Source organism: Paramisgurnus dabryanus, chromosome 6 (assembly GCF_030506205.2).
Source record: "Paramisgurnus dabryanus chromosome 6, PD_genome_1.1, whole genome shotgun sequence".
Classification (NCBI taxonomy): domain Eukaryota; kingdom Metazoa; phylum Chordata; class Actinopteri; order Cypriniformes; family Cobitidae; genus Paramisgurnus; species Paramisgurnus dabryanus.
The window spans coordinates 12,169,252-12,187,718 of NC_133342.1; the positions used below are offsets into that span (position 1 = coordinate 12,169,252).

The 18,467-nt window shown below is 39.0% G+C and overlaps 1 protein-coding gene across 2 annotated transcripts in view; it reads left to right on the forward strand.

The window, feature by feature from the left end:
• The first annotated feature begins 2,158 nt into the window (after positions 1-2,158).
• The window catches only part of LOC135748689 (single-stranded DNA-binding protein 2), a 95,310-nt gene continuing 79,001 nt past the window's right edge, over positions 2,159-18,467 (forward strand). The window contains exon 1 of one of the 2 annotated variants that reach the window (XM_065266964.2): positions 2,159-2,403. In XM_065266964.2, coding sequence (XP_065123036.1) covers positions 2,348-2,403 — 56 coding nt within the window. In that variant the 5' untranslated portion in view covers positions 2,159-2,347. The remainder of the gene's footprint in view (positions 2,404-18,467) is intronic. The other variant, XM_065266958.2, reaches the window with a different exon arrangement.

An 18,467-nucleotide genomic window follows, 5' to 3' on the forward strand; every position in this document is an offset into this window, starting at 1 on the left:
GTTAGGTCAAATATAAACATTTTCTGGGTTAATTTAACCCAGCGACTGGGCTCGACCTTTTTTTGACCCAACAACGAGTTGAAAATAACCCAGTATTTTTAACATGTAGGCCTACTATAAACAACCCAAGGCAAGTCGTGGTATAGTCACAGAGTATATAAAGTGTTCATGGAGGTGCCATTAAGCATGAATGTCGTCTTCGTGCCAGTCAGCACGATTCTCTATAAATAGTTTTTTGTGTCCATTACACGACTTTCTTTTTCGCGTCGTTTTATGTGTTGTTGTCTCATAGTTTTTTCCTGTTCATGCTCAATGGTATGGAAAAGGCGGAAAATCGTGTCCATGAACATGAATAAATTTATCAAATATTTCGTTACTAAACCACGAGATTGTGTTAACTATAAAATATACTATTTTCATGTGGCGAAAACAAATAAGAAAATGGTTATTCAAACATTACAGATAAAATTCTCTGGAATAAAGAACTACTGTTAAACATGGAAACACTTTGTGTGTCTGAACCTGTCTGTTCAAGTCCTTCACTATATAGTGAATGACATTTGAGTCCACTATATGGTAAAGAAGTGAAGAAAAATGAGTGTGCGATTTTGGACACTGACGTAAATACCATGCGTCAGAGCTGTCGCAGAGTTTCTTCATAAACCCTTACACCAGTGTGACTTTATGGATTGTACTGTGAAACAAAAGTAAAGTAAAGTTTCTTACTGTTTGTTACGTTTGTCATGTTTAATAAACAGAATAAAACAACCACTTGTCATATTGATTTAGTATTATGTTTATGTGTTATATTTAATAGAAATGTGTTATGTTTGAAATAAAAGTTATCGTTTTTATTGCTTTATTTTTATTAACAAAAGGGTATAAATGTAAATTTTTAGAATGTGTATCTTTCAGATCATTCCAGTTACGCATTTGTCTCCATTTGTATCATGGGAAATAGTGAGTAAACGAGTGTACATCAAATGTACCATATAAATTATATACGTAGACGTCTTGTGACGTGCTGGAACGTAATCCACCGTCGCCACCATATTGGTTGGGTCTCCTCACTCTGCGCTAGCACCAGAGTCAATCGAAGTCAATGGAGAGCGAGCAACTATGCCCGTATTTTGTGCAATAAACGGCGCAGTATTGATACCAGGTTGCATGGGATTAACTTTCAAAAGTAAGATTGAAGAATAATTTTGGTTATTTTACCATATATAATATTATGTCATTATGTCAACGTTACTTATTTGTAACCAAACCATGTGAAAATCTGGTAAGAATTTGGGGAGTTCCCCGTCTACCTTCCTCAGTAGACGGGGGGGTGCATTGGGGACCCATCAAAAATTGCCTGCGCACTGATACATTAGCTCCAATAGGCAGCATCAGTCTATGACGCGTCTATGTAATGTCTATGGAACGTAGGCTACCCTCAAAGTCAGAGTGCATTGTGGGTAAAAAAGTAGTGAAAAAAATCTGGCGTGCAGTAACATCATCACTCCTGACTACTCCCCCTCTAGCTCAAACTTACGTCAATATTAATGCGCCAGAGGTTGAAGTGCTGCAAACAAAGTGCTCTTCCGCCATACAATATAGTTCTCATTTTTTATCCGCTTAAAAAAAGCCACGTTTTATTTTGTGCCACCATACTTGTAACTACTCATGTCTTTAAGTAAGGAAAGCATGGAAGTGTTTGGTGGGTTCTAAATTCATCCCTGTTTGGATCCTAAGGAATGAATGAGGCTAGGCTAAATGCTAACACATTCAGGACACACTGTACAAAGATTAAGTGCATGCATTGAAAAAGATAGGTATTTATTCATTCGTCAAAGTTGAGGGAAGAAAATAGTAAAATATTGAAAAATTATGGTGTTTTCCTTTAGCATGTAATTCACAGTAACCTAACTCTAGCCATGCAAGTACTCCTTCTGACAGACAAATGTTGTTAGAGTTGATATGCACAACTTGTAAAACTGTAAAAAATCTAAATATTAATATATAATCATACCCCACTGTATTTTACACATATACTTTCTAACTTGATAACGCAGGACCAAACGAGCAGAAAACGTGTGCGTTCCCCTTTAAGAAGCCCCCCCTCTCTTGGCAGCAGGGGGAGGGCGAGCAGAATCCCGGAACAGCGATTGAAAAAAAGCTCCACCAGTGGACTGTTTCAAGTTCCCCCGGCAGAAACTGTGCCTGATTTGTGGCCAGAGAGCTGGGGATGTAAGAAAAGGGAGGAAAACACACTAAGCGGGTAGCTATGGAGATAGAGCGCGTTCCTGGCCGCTTCCTTTGACAGGTGTTGAGCAGGGTTAAAAGTCTTCAAACAAAGTCCACCATGTACGCCAAAGGGAAAGGAGCCGTTGTCCCGTCTGATAGTCAAGCCAGAGAGAAGTAAGTGAAATTGTCACATTTAGAGTCCAAACTTGCACGTCGTTCCCTGATGCTTGCGGTGCGGTGCGCTGCGCTGCGCTGCGTTGCATTGCATTGCATGCATGGACGACCAACCAGCGTGTTACTTTACAATGTTGTTTATTTGCACACTCGGTGCAGTGTGTCATACTGAATTGTGTTTGGTGTTATGGTGTGTTTTCGTGCATGCATTCGTGCAAGCTGTATGTTCTCCAAAGATGTCTCGTGTGTTGTAACTTTGCCGTGCATTCAGGTGTTAGATGATTACAACAGAGTATCATGCAGATGCGTGCAGGTGAAGGTTTGTTAAGAGTTATGAAATATACACACAGATGCACGGAGGATGATGATGGGCTAATGAACTTCCAGAAACATGCTACAGCATATCGGCTGCTTTTGCGATGTGAAGCGCAATAAATATTGAAATGCATCGTTGGGGTCTTGTGCACGAGCTCGTTATGTAGACATACAGGAAAACCAGCAAAGATCTTACCTTTTGATATAGGTTAAAACTGTGAAAAAGATGCATAAATTAGTCTAGTGGAATGATTTGGTCACCAGGTATCACTATTAGCAGAAGTTGATGTTTATTTAAAGTTTTATTAAACTGAGGTGAAACGCGACCTTGTGTTTAGTGTATCGCATTTGTGCCTATGTTGATAATAAAAATGATCTTATATCCTGGATTTATGTATTATCAGGGATCTATTTAATGTCTATTTGACCTTGTAGCAGTCAACAGACTAGTTTGAACTTACTTTCATCCGAGCATTTATTAAAGCAGCATAAAACATCTTAATAATTCAGTGATGCTTGGCTTAAGTCTGCACATCAGTGCCACAGGTTATTACCTGGGTACAGCGTTCATGTATTCAATATTAGTTTTGACTGGATGCCGTGTCTACAGGCCTACCTGTAATTCACTTCATTGGTTTTGTTAAATATCTATTAGGTTACACTGTCGCTGAACTCTTGAGAAGACTTAGGGGCTTGTAGTAAGTTGCTGCGATGAAGATTGAATCACATGGTTTCTTTGCATATGTAGTGTAATGGATGTTCAGAATATCAAGAATTGGCTACTAGCAAACCTAGATATATCCCCGACCCAACAAACTTTTGTGTTCTCAGTAGCGGAGTTTCTAGACTTGGTATAGATCAGGGGTTTTCAAACTGTGGGTCGCACAGTGGGATTAGGTGGGTCTGTAGTAGCGGTGAATTAATGACACAATAAACAGTTCAGTCCCACTAATGGCGAGCATGATATTAACCTCCCAAGACCCGAGCTTTGGTTTGTCTTTTTGTCAGATTTTTTCCAGCTAGTTTTGGGGTTATAATAACCATTTTTTCATTGAACATAAAGCAGTGTAATTGTCCACGTTTGTGTACAACAGGTTCCAGTGACACAGAATTAAGTATTTCGGTGCAAACACCAAAAAAAAAATGTGATGTCCACCTATGTACATCCAGGTTTTAGGAGGTTAAAGGGATAGATCACCCAGAATTGAAACTTTTGTCATCGTTTACTCACTTTCGTGTTGTTACAAACCTGTATAAATTTCTTTGTTCTGAAGAACACGAAGGAAGATATTTTGAGGAATATTTGTAACCTTTCCATTCATGAGCCCCATTCACTTCCATAGTTTTCTTTTTCCCACTATAAAGTGAATGGGGCTCATTAACATTCCTCAAAATATCTTCTTTCGTGTTCATCAGAACAAAGAAATGCATACAGGTTTGTAACAACACAGGAGTGAGTAAATGATGACAGAATTTTCATATTTGGGTAAACTATCCCTTTAATTTTGATATGATATACCATAAGGTATTTTGATATTGCAGTGAAACTTAAATTTCATTAGTAAAATGAAGAAAAAAAAAATGTGGGTATCCTCATATTTCCGTTTAATTATACAGTACTGTGTAAAAGTCTTAGGCTACCAACACCAGACTTGTTGTTTGAGAAGTTTTATTGTCCATCCATTAGGGTGGCACGGTTCACAAAACCCTTGGTTCGGTTCGTATCACGGTTCTATGGTCACGGTTCTCGGTTCAGTACGGTTCTTGTTGTTATTTTTTCTTTAAATTTTTAACACTCCAGAAATGTATTATCTTATTAATGTATTAATTATGCATAATTTAGGATACAGTATTAAAAAAAAGTTATATCATGTAATCATCCACAAACTGAATTTGACTTTAAGCACATTATTGGGACCATCTCTGAGGAAAGCCAGATGAGATTTTGATAGAGCAAGAGGGAAGACATTGATGATTTCAACATGCTTTTCATTTATTTGGCAAAAAAGAGAATGTGTATTGCCATCTACATAAACTTTATGTGCATTTTTAGCACACAAAGATAACTTGCATTTATTAAAATGCCAACTTCAGTGTAGCTCTTAGATTTATCACTGAGAGGCTGCTTTAATACTGAGAGTTTATGTGGACGAGAGAGAAACATAACCTTTGCACCTGTAATATTTAAATCTCTTTAAGTCTCTTTTGTCCACTTTTGACCACTTCTGTCCTGATTACTTTGAGGGGAAATTTCTGAAATAAGATCGCACAACTTTCACACGCTAGCAAAATGAAACTACGCGGAAATCAGCCGCTTTAATTTGATCAATGAAAGGCTAAAAATAGCGCTGAATACGACGTAAAACATTGTGTTCAGTACCTCAGATTAGATAAATGGTTGGAGAGAAGGCGATCTCCTGTGGCTGTTCGAGCACATTTAACTCCATAGACTGCAGTTCTATCTATTGTTTTATTTCCGCTGTCATCATAAGTAACATGAAATAAATATATGTTTCCACACACCAAACTTATACGACGCTGGCGCATCCTCCAACTGCGGGCAGACTTCCTTTTCTCTCCCACTTGCAATTTCTACACGTAACATAACCTGCAGTACTTATACTCCAAACGAGCCACCTCTTCTTTCGCGCGAAAGGGAAACACGCTATCTGAGGTCACATACAGGGCATGAGGTTACATTGCGCATGCCATGAACCGTTGAACCGTGCGGCACACACGCGCTCCGAACCGAGACAAGCGAACCGAACGGTTCGGATTTTTATCATGGACCGTGCCACCCCTACCATCCATGTTTATTTTTCAATCTATTTTATTAAGATACAAACAGAAAATAAAGGAAATATACAAAAAATTAAATTTTCAGGACTAAATGTCTTCTTTAGGCATTGTCGTTGTTTAGTGTGACCTCTCTTGGCACTAAACACATCCTGAGCGTTTTTGAGCAGAATTAAGTTTTTAAAATTAGAAATTGAGATTTAATTTATTTAGTTTTAAGAGATCTTACAGTTTCCTGCTACTGCTCAAGTGGAAGGGGAGTTTACCCAAAAAACTTGACGCAGTTACATCAGTTTACATTTTTATTCAGTTTATACACATTTTCCTGTATTTTCTGGATGTATTCTATTAAAGAGACTGAGAAATAAATATGTATGATCACTGTAACATTGCCAAAACTAATCTAATTTTGGCATGCATGGTGGAATAAGACTTTTGCACAGTACTGTATATTGCTGGGTCCCGGGATGGATTATACCTATTCAAGTAGGTCTCAAAATGAAAAGTTTGGGAACCCTTTGTAACAATCAAAACACTTGAATTCCCATTTATGAAAAACTGATCCATGATCCATGAGATGTGCCCGTTTTCGGCCAATTTAGCAGGTCTTGGTTTGGCTGTGTGAATGCAAGCATGTGGCGCTTTGGTTTTCATCAGAAAACTTTTGGGGATCTTGTCGTTCCACCCGTCTCTCATGTGTCTCCCAGGTGAATAATTGATAGGAGGACCGAAAACATGATTTCCAAATGGTGCCTTTGTAGGACGGTTATGTGTGATTCATTCATGTTTAAAGACGGTTTTATCAGAGAGCCTCCGGCGAGATGTCAGGTGTGCTCAAGGCATACATTTGGGAGATTTCTTTGATGTGAGGAGGAATCGGTGTGGGCTCTGTTGTGATGAGAGAACGTAGGGACCCGTTTATCTCCGACAATACATTACAGAGATTTTTCTTTTGAACTGTCAAAAACTGTCATCTGATTTGTTCTCACCTTGGTTTGCATCTAATGAAAAATGTCATCTTCTGAAAGCCCCTGTGATGTTGGCTGGGTGAGCTCTCTTGAAGGAATAGTTCCTCCAAAAATGAAAATTCTGTCATATACTCACCCTCATGTTTGTCCACATACAAAAGGTAAATATTCCTGGCCATTCTTTTTTATATATATATGAGTAATGACTGAAGCTGCCGAAGATGTGCTAAATGTTGAAAAAACACTGTGATTTTGTAAGTAGGGCTAAATACCAAAAGGTGCCATGAAAATAGTATTTTGCACCTGGCCGTGTATTGTAGGCCAAGCAATCTGACCTGTGTTTAACGTTCCCAGCGTGCTTGAGACATCCCACGGTGCTACAGGGAGTCATACTATTTTGCAGTAAGACCTTATGTTACAACAGTTTCTTAACATCAGCTCTATTTTTTACCTTTACGGCAGTACTCTTAACAGCTCGACTTAGCCATCCTGAATGCCTCCGATTGGTACAGCTTACTCCCACAGGAAGACTGTAGATATGGAAAAAAAAAACACTGAGAGGGAAGGGGCCGAGAGACTCGTGGGTTGTCCCCCTGGGCATTCCCTTCAGCTAACCTCTTTTCTGCCTTTTTGAACAGGGAGGCTGAGCTTTAAAACTCCTGTGGGCCCAGCCAAAGTCTCTACCACCCCCATCTCTGTAATATGTCTCTTTATGTCCTATGTGACTCTGGGGAGAGCGCGCTATTAGATTTTGCTGATCAGGTGCGCATATATTAACACCTGCTCTTAGACATTTGAATATGAGAGGGAGTCTGCCTCATAAAGGAAATAGGAATGTGAATAGTTTTTATATTCATCAGCATAAGTTACTATTTATTATTCATAGGGGTGGTTCACCGGACAGGGTTTATCCTAGTCCTAGATTAAAATGCATGCTTGAGCTGCCTTCATTTAAAAACATCTTGTACTGACACATCTTAACGCGTACATTAGAGGTACTGTTTTGTCTCAAGATGTTTTTTGTAAGGTATACAAAGAGTTTTTAAACTTTGCATTTACTACAGATGTGCATGATACCTTAAAGGAATATTCCATTTTCTTAAAAGAAAAATCCAGATAATTTACTCACCACCATGTCATCCAAAACGTTGATGTTTTTTTTTTGTTCAGTCGAGGAGAAATTATGTTTTTTGAGGAAAACATTGCAGGATTTTTCTCATTTTAATAGACTTTAATAGAGCCCAACATTTAATACTTAACTCAACACTTAACAGTTTTTTTCAACGGAGTTTCAACGGACTATAAACGATCCCAAACGAGGCATTAGGGTCTTAAACGATTGTCATTTTTGATACGAAAAATAAAAAATATCCACTTTTAAACCACAACTTCTCGTTTAGATCAGATCGTGATGCGTGATGTGACCCCACGCAATACGTCATGACGTCAAGAGGTCACAGAAGACGAACGCGAAACTCCGCCCCAGTGTTTACAAGTGTGTTGCCAAGAGGACCGTTCCTACGTTGTTGTATGTCAACTGATACTAATTAATGTCTTTGTGTCAGTTTATTGTTTACAATGGTCCGCAAATTTGCGTTTTATATATGTAACACGTGACCTCCCTACGTCACTACGCATTTACGTTAGGTTGTGCTGGATCAGACCTAGACGAAAAGTTGTGGTTTAAAAGAGCATATTTTTTTTCTTGTCAAAAATGACAATCGTTTCACTAGATAAGACCCTAATGCCTCGTTTGGGATCGTTTATAGACCTTTGAAACTTCGTTGAAAAAAACTGTTAAGTGTTGAGTTAAGTATTAAATGTTGGGCTCTATTAAAGTCCATTAAAATAAAAAAAATCCTGCAATGTTTTCCTCAAAAAACATAATTTCTTCTCGACTGAACAAAGAAAGACATCAACATTTTGGATGACATGGTGGTGAGTAAATTATCTGGATTTTTCTTTTAAGAAAATTGAATATTCCTTTAAATCTGTTTGTTAAAGGAAAGGCTACTTTGTTGGCATCCCTACCTTAAGTTGCTTTGGATAAAAATGTCCACCAAATGCAGAAATGTAAACGTATAAACATAAATGTACAGCGATCATTACGTTATTATTAACCAAAAGTCTTTACATTCTCCTTTAAAGAGTCATTGGCAGCCAGCTGGAACTTTCTAATGATCTTGATCTTATTTTAGTTGGGCATGTGAATGCCTTGCAATGCACTGTAAGTCCCTTTGGATTAGGACTTCTTTCAATGCTCTGATATCCTTTAGATCTTGAGCTTCCAAACGGGACCTTCTGATTCCAGAGGTCCCATTCCCAACTTTAGCACTCTATGTTGTTCCTGGTGACTCTAAACAAGGTTCCCCTTCAAGGCGTAATTGAATGAATGGTCTGTTCAATAATGCATCAGGGCCAGGTGCTGGTACCCGGTACCAAGGCAGACAGCTCCCCCCTCCCCCTAGGTCACATGGGCCTCCCCATCATGAAATTTTTATCACCTCACTCTTGGGAATCTGCAGTTTGATCCAGATCGTCTCGCACTGAAGCAGATGGCAGCTGCTTGATGTTTGCGTCATGCCCAGAGGTCGACCCCTTTGGTGCTCCCAACTCTCACTGAAACCATTTCTTAGGGTAAGACAGGTAACAAACAACTGTAAGTGACTGTTGAAAAATTGCTTTGATTAGATTGTCAAATATTAGACTGATAAACATGTTACTGCAGTTGTAGAAAATGCCCCAAATGTCTGGCAACCAGAACCGAAAATAGCAAAAAATACATTTGAAGCGAAAAGACCGAAACAAATACATTTTTGATAAATGAAAGGCGTGCATGCTTTGTAAATGTCGGCAGTGTGGTAACCAAAAAAATAGGCTTTTACCTATTTTTAGCCAAATAGTTTGGTTGCAGAACATTCGGTGTATCCTTAATTTTAAAGTGCCAGTCAGATCCAATTTCCTAACACTGAGTGCGTTTACATGCACAGAATAAGCGGATAACTATCAAAAATCTGCTTATTATAGAAAACTGTTTTCATGCGTTTACATGCAAATCAATAAGCCGGCTATGCAGTCAACTGCGTTTACATGGGACTTGGAGAATTATCAGGTTTCTCGCAGGCAGTGACGTCACCGCCTATAGTACATAATAGTCGATCAAAAAGCCGACGGCATATCTGTCTTAAGCTGTACTGTTGTATTTCTCATCGTGTCTGCAGAACCTGTAAATGTAACATGAGCTTTTATTTTCACAGTTTCTCTGCCAACTGCTTTAGTCAAGCGGAGACTTTCATGCGTTACTTTGCGCTTACTTCCGCGTGTGACGTTTATATTTCATACGCGGAGACATGCGCACATGGACAAAACCGTGAGAAGACGGGTTAATGTGTTTACATGCCACGCGAAATCGGCGTAATGAGCAAAAAACTACCTGTGCCGATCGGTTTTTGCATTCGCTGTTTATGGGCTTTCCCCGAGTAAAGAAAACCGCTTTACGCGTTTACATGACCCCACGTGTTAAGAGTTTATTAAGCATAATCGGCGAAAGACTGTGCATGTAAACGCACTCACTGTTAAACAGGCCCCAACAGCAGGTTTAAATGCATGCAAGCAGGTCAAAAAACACCTAACATAATAATCAAACTTGCAGGTTGTGGTTAGGAGGCGCATGTTGTTCCAAATAAAGTGGCTACTGAACCATCTTTCATGGCCAAACGAGTTAAAACGATATTTTGACTCGTTTCAGTGATTCAGAGTTGCCTCCATATTTCAGAAGCCAATAACCTAATCAACTGTGCACTTTTTGGTTGAACTACTTTTCACATTGTTTACATTAATGCACAGCTACATGACACACTGCAATACAGGTAATTTTTCGATATTGGATCTGTCTGGCACAAACAGATCCAATATTTCATATCGTTTCCGTGTATGAAATAATTGCAGTGTTCAACCCGAATAACAAGTTTAACCAATAACGAGTTTTGACTGTTTAAGTTGTGTTTGGCCTGTCCTCACTCTTACATTTTGGATATTATTAAGTGTGATTATAGAGTTTAGGTTTAATTCGCTTCTGTTTGCCTTGACAAACCAATGGGTCACGGTTTGATTGGTCAGCCACTTTTCTAGGCCATCTGAAAGGAGCCAAGAATTCTGTTTTAATTTGTTTTGCACACAGTTGAAATCAGTTTTAATTTTGCCTACTGCCAATTCACAGTACTGTTAAGAATAGGCGCTAGTAAAGTGCTTGCAACCACATAGTTTTGTTGTGGTGGCATTAGCCAATTAGCTTTGTCATGACATCACTTTTTATGTGGCTCAACAGCGTTTCATTCAAATATAGTTTTTTCATTAAATTAATAACATTTTTACATTAAATAGTATTAAATCTGAAGTAAATGTCAGTGTAAAGTCATTTCAGAGAATTGTCTAAACACATTATAATTGTTAGTAATGTATTGCTGAAAAACGTTACAAAGGCCGTGAACTATGTAGTACTGAATTGTTTTGGACGATTAATCACGATTCATACTAATACCAGTCTGATGTTGATTTTGATTAGCAAAGGCGATATTATGCATAGCCCTTCATGTATAATGGCTCTCTGATCAGTAGGAAGTCCTTATCGATCTAAATCACTGTGAGTTTGAGTCGTTTATCACTCATCAAACATAATCATTATAAATATTCTTTATTATCATGAAAGTACCTTAGGGGCTGGACACACCAATTTATCCGAATATATTCGAATATCTGGGCACCCCCCCCCCCCCGGCGCGCATCAAAACCCACCGTAATGGAGATTCAATCACAAAATTATTAACAGTGACAGTCATAAACTGAAACTGGGCTGTCTGGATTACCTTTTTACTTAATGTTTGAAACAGCAGGTTATTAACTTATGAATACAAAACTTGATTCAGAAGTTTACAAAAAAATGATTCAGAACAGTTACAGACAATAACGTGACAACCTGGACAGCAGCAGGAGTAGGAGCCCAAACGGAATTCGCGCCCACAGATTTCGGCAGAAAACTCCGCGGAATTCTGCGGATTTAATGCCCGTCATTGACAAGCACACATATCCCGCGCTTGAGCGTGTTTGTGAGAAGTAATCTCATTGACAACAAGCACACATACATACATAGCCTATCCTGCGCGTTTGTGAGCCGTCAGTGACAAGTACATTAACCCTGTGCGTGCTGTTTGCTTGCCCGTTTTCAATGATAGAGAGCACAAACCCTTTGATACTTGAGATGAAATTAAACTTACCGGTAAGTTAAGCAGATCTCACTTGACTCTGTCGTCTATGTGACGCGCGACAGTCAGCACATGATCATTTAAAATCCGTTTACAAGCCAAATGCTGTTGTTGTTTAATATAAAGTTTACATTGCGTTGTAAAAATGATGAAATTATCTTCATACATGCTATTTTCATAATGCGAACGTAATAACGCAAGTTTTTTATTCTGCTATAATGTTTACACTTATAGCAGTGTTAAATATGTCATTTTATATACAAACTATAATTCTATCTTGACATGCACATTAGGTTCATGTTGGTCCAATTTGATTCCCTCTCTTGCGCACAGTTACAGTCGTCGGTCTCACTCTCAGCCTCCTTCCTATTACGAGGTGTTACTGTAAAAAATGCGCTACACATGGCATTTTAAAAACCGGATGGTTTATTTATAGTTCGAATACGGATATTTCACGTCATGTTCGAATGCATATTCGAACATCGAATAAAAAGTGACAGCCCTAATAACGACGTAGCTTTGCATGAATAAAACAGCCATGAATTAATTCTTTGTGGAATTAAAACCGCTAAATTAAATTCGTTTTTCTGTTATTTATGCTTATCATTAGCATCGTAAAATCACGTTCATATTGCTGTTCACTTACCGGGGTTGAAGGCTAAAGCACAGCCACATTTTTTAACAAGATTTACCCTAAGTTATATTAACATTTCCCAGATAGACATTATTTTGCTAAAATATCTAAATAAATGTCTGTGGATATTAATTAATTATTTATTACCTCCGCAAGCGGTCACAGTTTGATACAGTTAATGCGCGAGTAAATGCATAGATAAACAGCGCTGTCAACAGCCATTTCATAAGCTATAACAACAAAATATTCATTATTCTGACATCAAATAACGTCACCAGTTAAGAAATTCAGTGATATATAAGCCGTTTTGATTGTTACTTTCCTGAATAGTATTGCAGTCAGTGATATTATTTGTAAAATCTCTTTGCTAACTACTTGTTGGACTGCTGAAGGCTACAGGTTGCTGGTCAAAACAACGATATTATATCCCAAAAAAGAGACTTAATCCACCTGTTTTACTCTATAAACTATCTATAACAAGCAGCCAACTCTGCTATACTTTTCTCTCTCTCCCGCTCCGTAACCTGGCAACCGGAGCGCAAACTTTGGATCAGTCCATTTCTGACGAAATGATAGGGGTGTTTGGAATGGTCCATGTATTGGGAATATAGTTTCTACATGATTCATTAAATTAATATTATTCTTCACTCTTTCAGACCCCTCTATTTATGACTTTGTATGCAAAGAGGAAGTGATTGTGATTATTATTATTATTATTATTATTATTATTATTATAAGGGTTTGTTCAGTTCAGTAGTTTTGTAGTAATTATGTCAAAAACAGAAGTATAACAGTAAATAAAAATCGGTTCAGCATATCGGTTATCGGGCACATAAGCATCCAAATATTTGTTATCGGCATCGGTTTAAAAAAATGAGTATCGGTCGATCTCTAGAAACAATTGAAAACATGCGCCGGCCGCGGGCGTAAAGGTTTTGGTGTACACAACCCCTAAAGGTTTGAAGAACAGTGATATAAATATGTTTATAAGCATTTCCTGGTGCTTTGTATGTAAAGGGCTCGTTATAGTCGTGCGTAGGTCCTACGGCGTAGCCGCGACAGCGTAGGTTCCGCGTCGGTTTTCATTTATACTTTTGCGTCGTCGTCCGCGTCGTCCTGCAAACACACCTGCAGACCGCTGGTAGGCAGTAACCACGCGTGTAACCACAGTAGCAGCGCGACCGTCAATGAAGAAGAAGCTTGGCATGTTAACGCACAAACGAAGAAGAAACAGCAACTTGTTGTGTATGATTTGAGAAGACCAGCAATGATGGATGTAAATAAACAGCGACTTTTGTTGCAGTTTGAGTTAAATCACTCCCTAAGTTGGCCATTCTTTGTTTTCACCGTCGCAAACGGAAATACCTATGACCCAGTTTTTTTTACCTGACGGGAGGGTTTCTAGTGGACCAATCACAGCGCTTGCGGTCCGCGTAGAACTGACGCGCTGCAAAAAATTTTGCGTGGTGCGCGGCAGGCTACGCTGCGCTACGTACAGGCTACGGCGTAGAACCTACGCATGACTATAAATCGGGCTTAAATGGTACTTCTTCTGTGGTGCATATTGAGTTTCGTCACTAGAGCGCCATCTGGCTTTTCGGATGTAGCAGCATTTCACTGTAATTTATTAAGTACCATTGCAAGCAGAATCACGCATTTTATCGTCCCAACCCTGGTGGAGTTACACCGTTAAACAGTTTTTCCACATTTCTCAGTTCAGCATTATTTGGGTGGGGCTAAAACGTTGAAAATTGAGAGAGACGGCAGCTTTCCTAGGAGTGGGCGTGGTTTCAGTGCCAACAACTGGCATGCCCCCAGAGTTTGCCAGCAGAGAATCCTGCCTGTATTACTAAGATTTTGATAACTTCTTATGTAGTTTACTTGCTGTTTTTTTTTAACCATTCAAATTTTCTGGGTGGGTAAAAACAAATTTTTCTATGGTGTGACAAACTGAGAACACATTTATTATCAGACTTAAACACAGACTGTAATGCATAACCAAGTAACATTAATGAAAATGGAAAACAGAAAGAAATCACTTAAGTCCTCATTATGATTAAATAAAACCGAACACAAGCAACGCGATGCAAGTCAATTTAGCCGATTAGCGGTTTATAAATGTCAGCCATACATTTTTTGGCCAGACAAACTATCCTATGTGTCTTTGTAGGGCAGTCTTTCTGTTCTTACTAACATGGTGGTAATTCGAACGTTTTTCCGCTCTCTCTTTCTACTTCATGGTCACTTGATGAAGGTGATTATAGATCTCATACTTCAGTTTCTCCAAGTATAATAGAGCTTGTGGCCAACATATGATGTGAAGGGTATGATTTAGTTTAACATTTAATGAGTAGATGGGGTCGACTTGATGATTACTGAGATCTTTTTTCAGAAAAGACCTTTTAGATGGACTTTGTTTGAACCTCTCATCTACAGTTTTATGGTAGTCATTGAGCTCCACCCACCTCCATCTCCCGGTGGGAGGCATTGTCATTCTGGTCACTCTCCTGTGCCAGCTCGTGAGTGTTTGTGCTGTGATGGAGAGCTGGATATCCTCCCTGTCTTTCATATCCAGCTTTATCAGCTATTGACTGGATGATCAGCGAGAGCTCTCCTCCGCTGTTTATGAACCTGCCACACTGGGCATCTCCTTCTGACTCATTCACCTCCTCGCTGTGGCATGGGAAAACTGCTCCTACGCTGAATTTTCATCAGATACATTACAAGTTTATACTCAACAATAGTAAAAGATGTCTTTTGCAGAAATTGTTTTTTTTTTTCAGGGTTCCCACGGGTCCTTGAAAGTTTGTGAATCTGGGGAAAAAATTCCAGGCCCTGGGAAGTTTTTGATAATATACATACATAGATAAAGGTCATTAGAAGTGCTTGAATCTATTTTATGCAAGAAGTTTCCTGGAAAAAAATCCATTCCCTGTCTAGACCTTTTAAGCACACGTGCTAAACTGTTCGCTTTAAATGCTTATATGATCTTCTGAATGTGAATGTTGATTCATACAAAAATGCTTTTTTGCATAGTTGTGTTTGACACATGAAAACGTCTCGGGTTACGTATGTAACTGTTGTTTCCTGAGAAGGGAACGAGATGCTGCGTCTCCCTTGCCATACTTCCTGCATCCCTGTAACGCCGTCTTTGGCAATGTTTGAGATGGCGATATACTTCCTGGCTCCCGCGTCACCCTGTCTTTGTCGTTAAGCCTCACCATTGGTTGAATTTGATACATTCAGAAGCACTTGGAGGCGTCCCCAAAGTGTCACCGCAGTGACGCAGCGGGAGTTCCCTCTAAAGGGAACTGTAGCAGTGTATCTTTAAAGGTAACACGATGTAACCTTGCTCTAACTTGAAATGTATTGGACCTGGAAAGTCATTGAAAGGTCCTTGAATTTGAAGTTAAAGCAATCTCAAAGAGTTTTTTTTACCTTAAAATAACGTTTCCAAAAAAATTTCAGTCGTTCATCCACTTGAAAAAGGGTAAATGGCAGTTTCACATTCGCTTTGCAGTCCTCATATCGGCCAAAACTGCACTAAAGAAGCTTCAACGCGATCCTGTAGTTCGAGTGAAAACTACAAAAACTTGCTTTACGGCAGTGGAGCATCCTGCAGGCTGTGGGTGGAGCATACTCGGCAGGTACATATAAAAGAAAGATACCATTACCTAGCGTTCATGGAGCTTTTCAATTGTCATCATGGTGGACCCTGCAAAGAAGAGGAAGGGTTTCATTTCAGAGTAGGCGAATAATTATTTACGACAGTGGTAATGGACAATTCCGCTTCCAACCTGTAGGGGGAGCAAAGAGCAAAAACTCTTTAGTATTGCTTTAACTAAAGCCCGATTTATAGTTGTGCGTAAGTTCTACGGCGTAGGCTATCCGTAGAATGTGACTAGCTCTGCTTAGCCTGACGTGCACCTCGCAAAAATTTTAACAACGCGTCAGTTCTACGCGAACCGCAAGCGCTGTGATTGGTCCACCAGAACCCCTCCCATCAGGTAAAAAAACTGTGTCATAGGTATTTCCGTTTCCCACGGTGAAAACAAAGAATGGTCAAGTCGAGGAGTGATTTAACTCAAACTGTAACAAAAGTCGCTGTTTATTTACTTCCATCATTGCTGGTGTTCTCAAATCATACACAAAAGTTGCTGTTTCTTCTTCGTTTGTGGGTTAACTTGCCAAGCTGCTTTTTATTTGACGGTCGCACTGCTACTGTGTTTACACGCGTGGATACTGCCTACCAGTGGTCTGCTCGTGCGTTTGCAGTGAAAAATGAAAACCGTCGCGGCTATGCCGTAGGACCTACGCACAACTATAACGAGCCCTTAAGGTGTGGGAACCCTGTTTTTTGGAGTTGTGGCATGCTTATGGTGACTTGCAGCATAAGTCATATTTTAAAGTAAACAGTTGATGTATCCTAAATCCACCTGTATGCACAAAAAGTATGTACTATGTTTGTCATGGGAAAGCATATACATTTTAGTGTGTTGTAAGAGTTTGCGAGTACTCCGACATACGATTGTGATTGTTGTTGTCTAGATGGACATTGTGACCAGAAAGTATCACAAATTAAAACTCATTCCAGGGCTCCAGACTAACTTTTTTTACTAGGAGCACAGTGGACCCCAACTGAAAATTTTAGGGGTGCAACCAATAAATTTAGGGGCACACACCGTAAATCAACATGCTAATCAAATAATTAAATTTCTACAAATTTCAACTGTATTACTAATAAATACTTTGATGATAGATGCAGAAAGTACAATGTGCCGTTTCAAATTCAGTGTTACATCACAAAAAAAGGTCAAATTTACTGGTTGCACATGTGCGACTGGATGTAAAATTCAGTGGCACACTCTCAAATTTTGGTCTGGAGTCCTGCATTCAATATATTTTACTATGTAACATAATTGATACATTTAAATTTATACAATTTATTCATTTATACAATTAAAGGGGACATTTCACAAGGCTTTTTTTAAGATGTCAAATAAATCTTTGGTGTCCTCAGAGTACGTATGTGAAGTTATATCTCAAAATACCCCACAGATAATTTATTATAATATGTTAAATTGCCAGTTTGTAGGTATGAGCAAAAATGTGCCGTTTTTGGTGTGTCCTTTAAAATGCTAATGAGCTGATCTCAGCAATAAATGGCAGTGATGTGATTGGGTAGCGCAGATTAAGGGGTGGTATTATCTCCTTCTGACCTCACAAGGGGAGCCAAATTTCAATTACATGTTTTTTCACATGCTTGCAGAGAATGGTTTACCAAATCTAAGTTACTGGGTTGTTCTTTTTTACATTTTCTAGGTTGATAGAAGCAATGGGAAACCAATTATATCACTTAAACATGAAAAAAGTCAGATTTTCATGATATGTCCTCTAAGGATCACCAAACTGCTTTTCGCAGTGAGTTGTGGATAATATTTGTTGTGAAAGTGTGCATGAATCTTTGTATTTTTTACCACAAATAGTAGATCATCCAAGTACTTTAAAGGGACATATTTTAAGTACTATCATTTGGGACATAATAATTATAATTTTGAAAACTATTTAAGATGGATAGTATGCAAATTGGAAGGCAGGGAGTGTTCAATTCAATGGTAAATAATTGCAGGTTTTCTCATTCTCGAAACATCATATTGCCCAATGACATTTGTCCACATAGCCACGCTGTTTCTTGTACCATCAGTGGAAGAAGCATGTCATCCATGGTGGAAATAAATGATTTTTGCCTCAAATGCGCTGCAACCAGGCAAAAACTATGTTTTTACCAAATTGTCCCTATCTCTGGATGTAATTTGTCCAGGAGGGCCTTGCAGAGCTATTTTCTCTCTTGGTTGATGGAAGCAAAAAGGATGGAAGGGACGGTATGGTTTCAGCCCCGCGGTACACTGCGAGATGGGTAATTGCCAGCCGAAGCGGCTAAACAACGAACATAATGGATACAGAAAATGACAAAAATACGAGGACCACGCTGGTGCCGACATATTGCCGTGACAACTTCAGCCATGGTTGCTTTGGCTGGTCTTTCTGTTCCTTTAATGTTGCCTTTCAAGAACCGTTGTGATCAGAAAT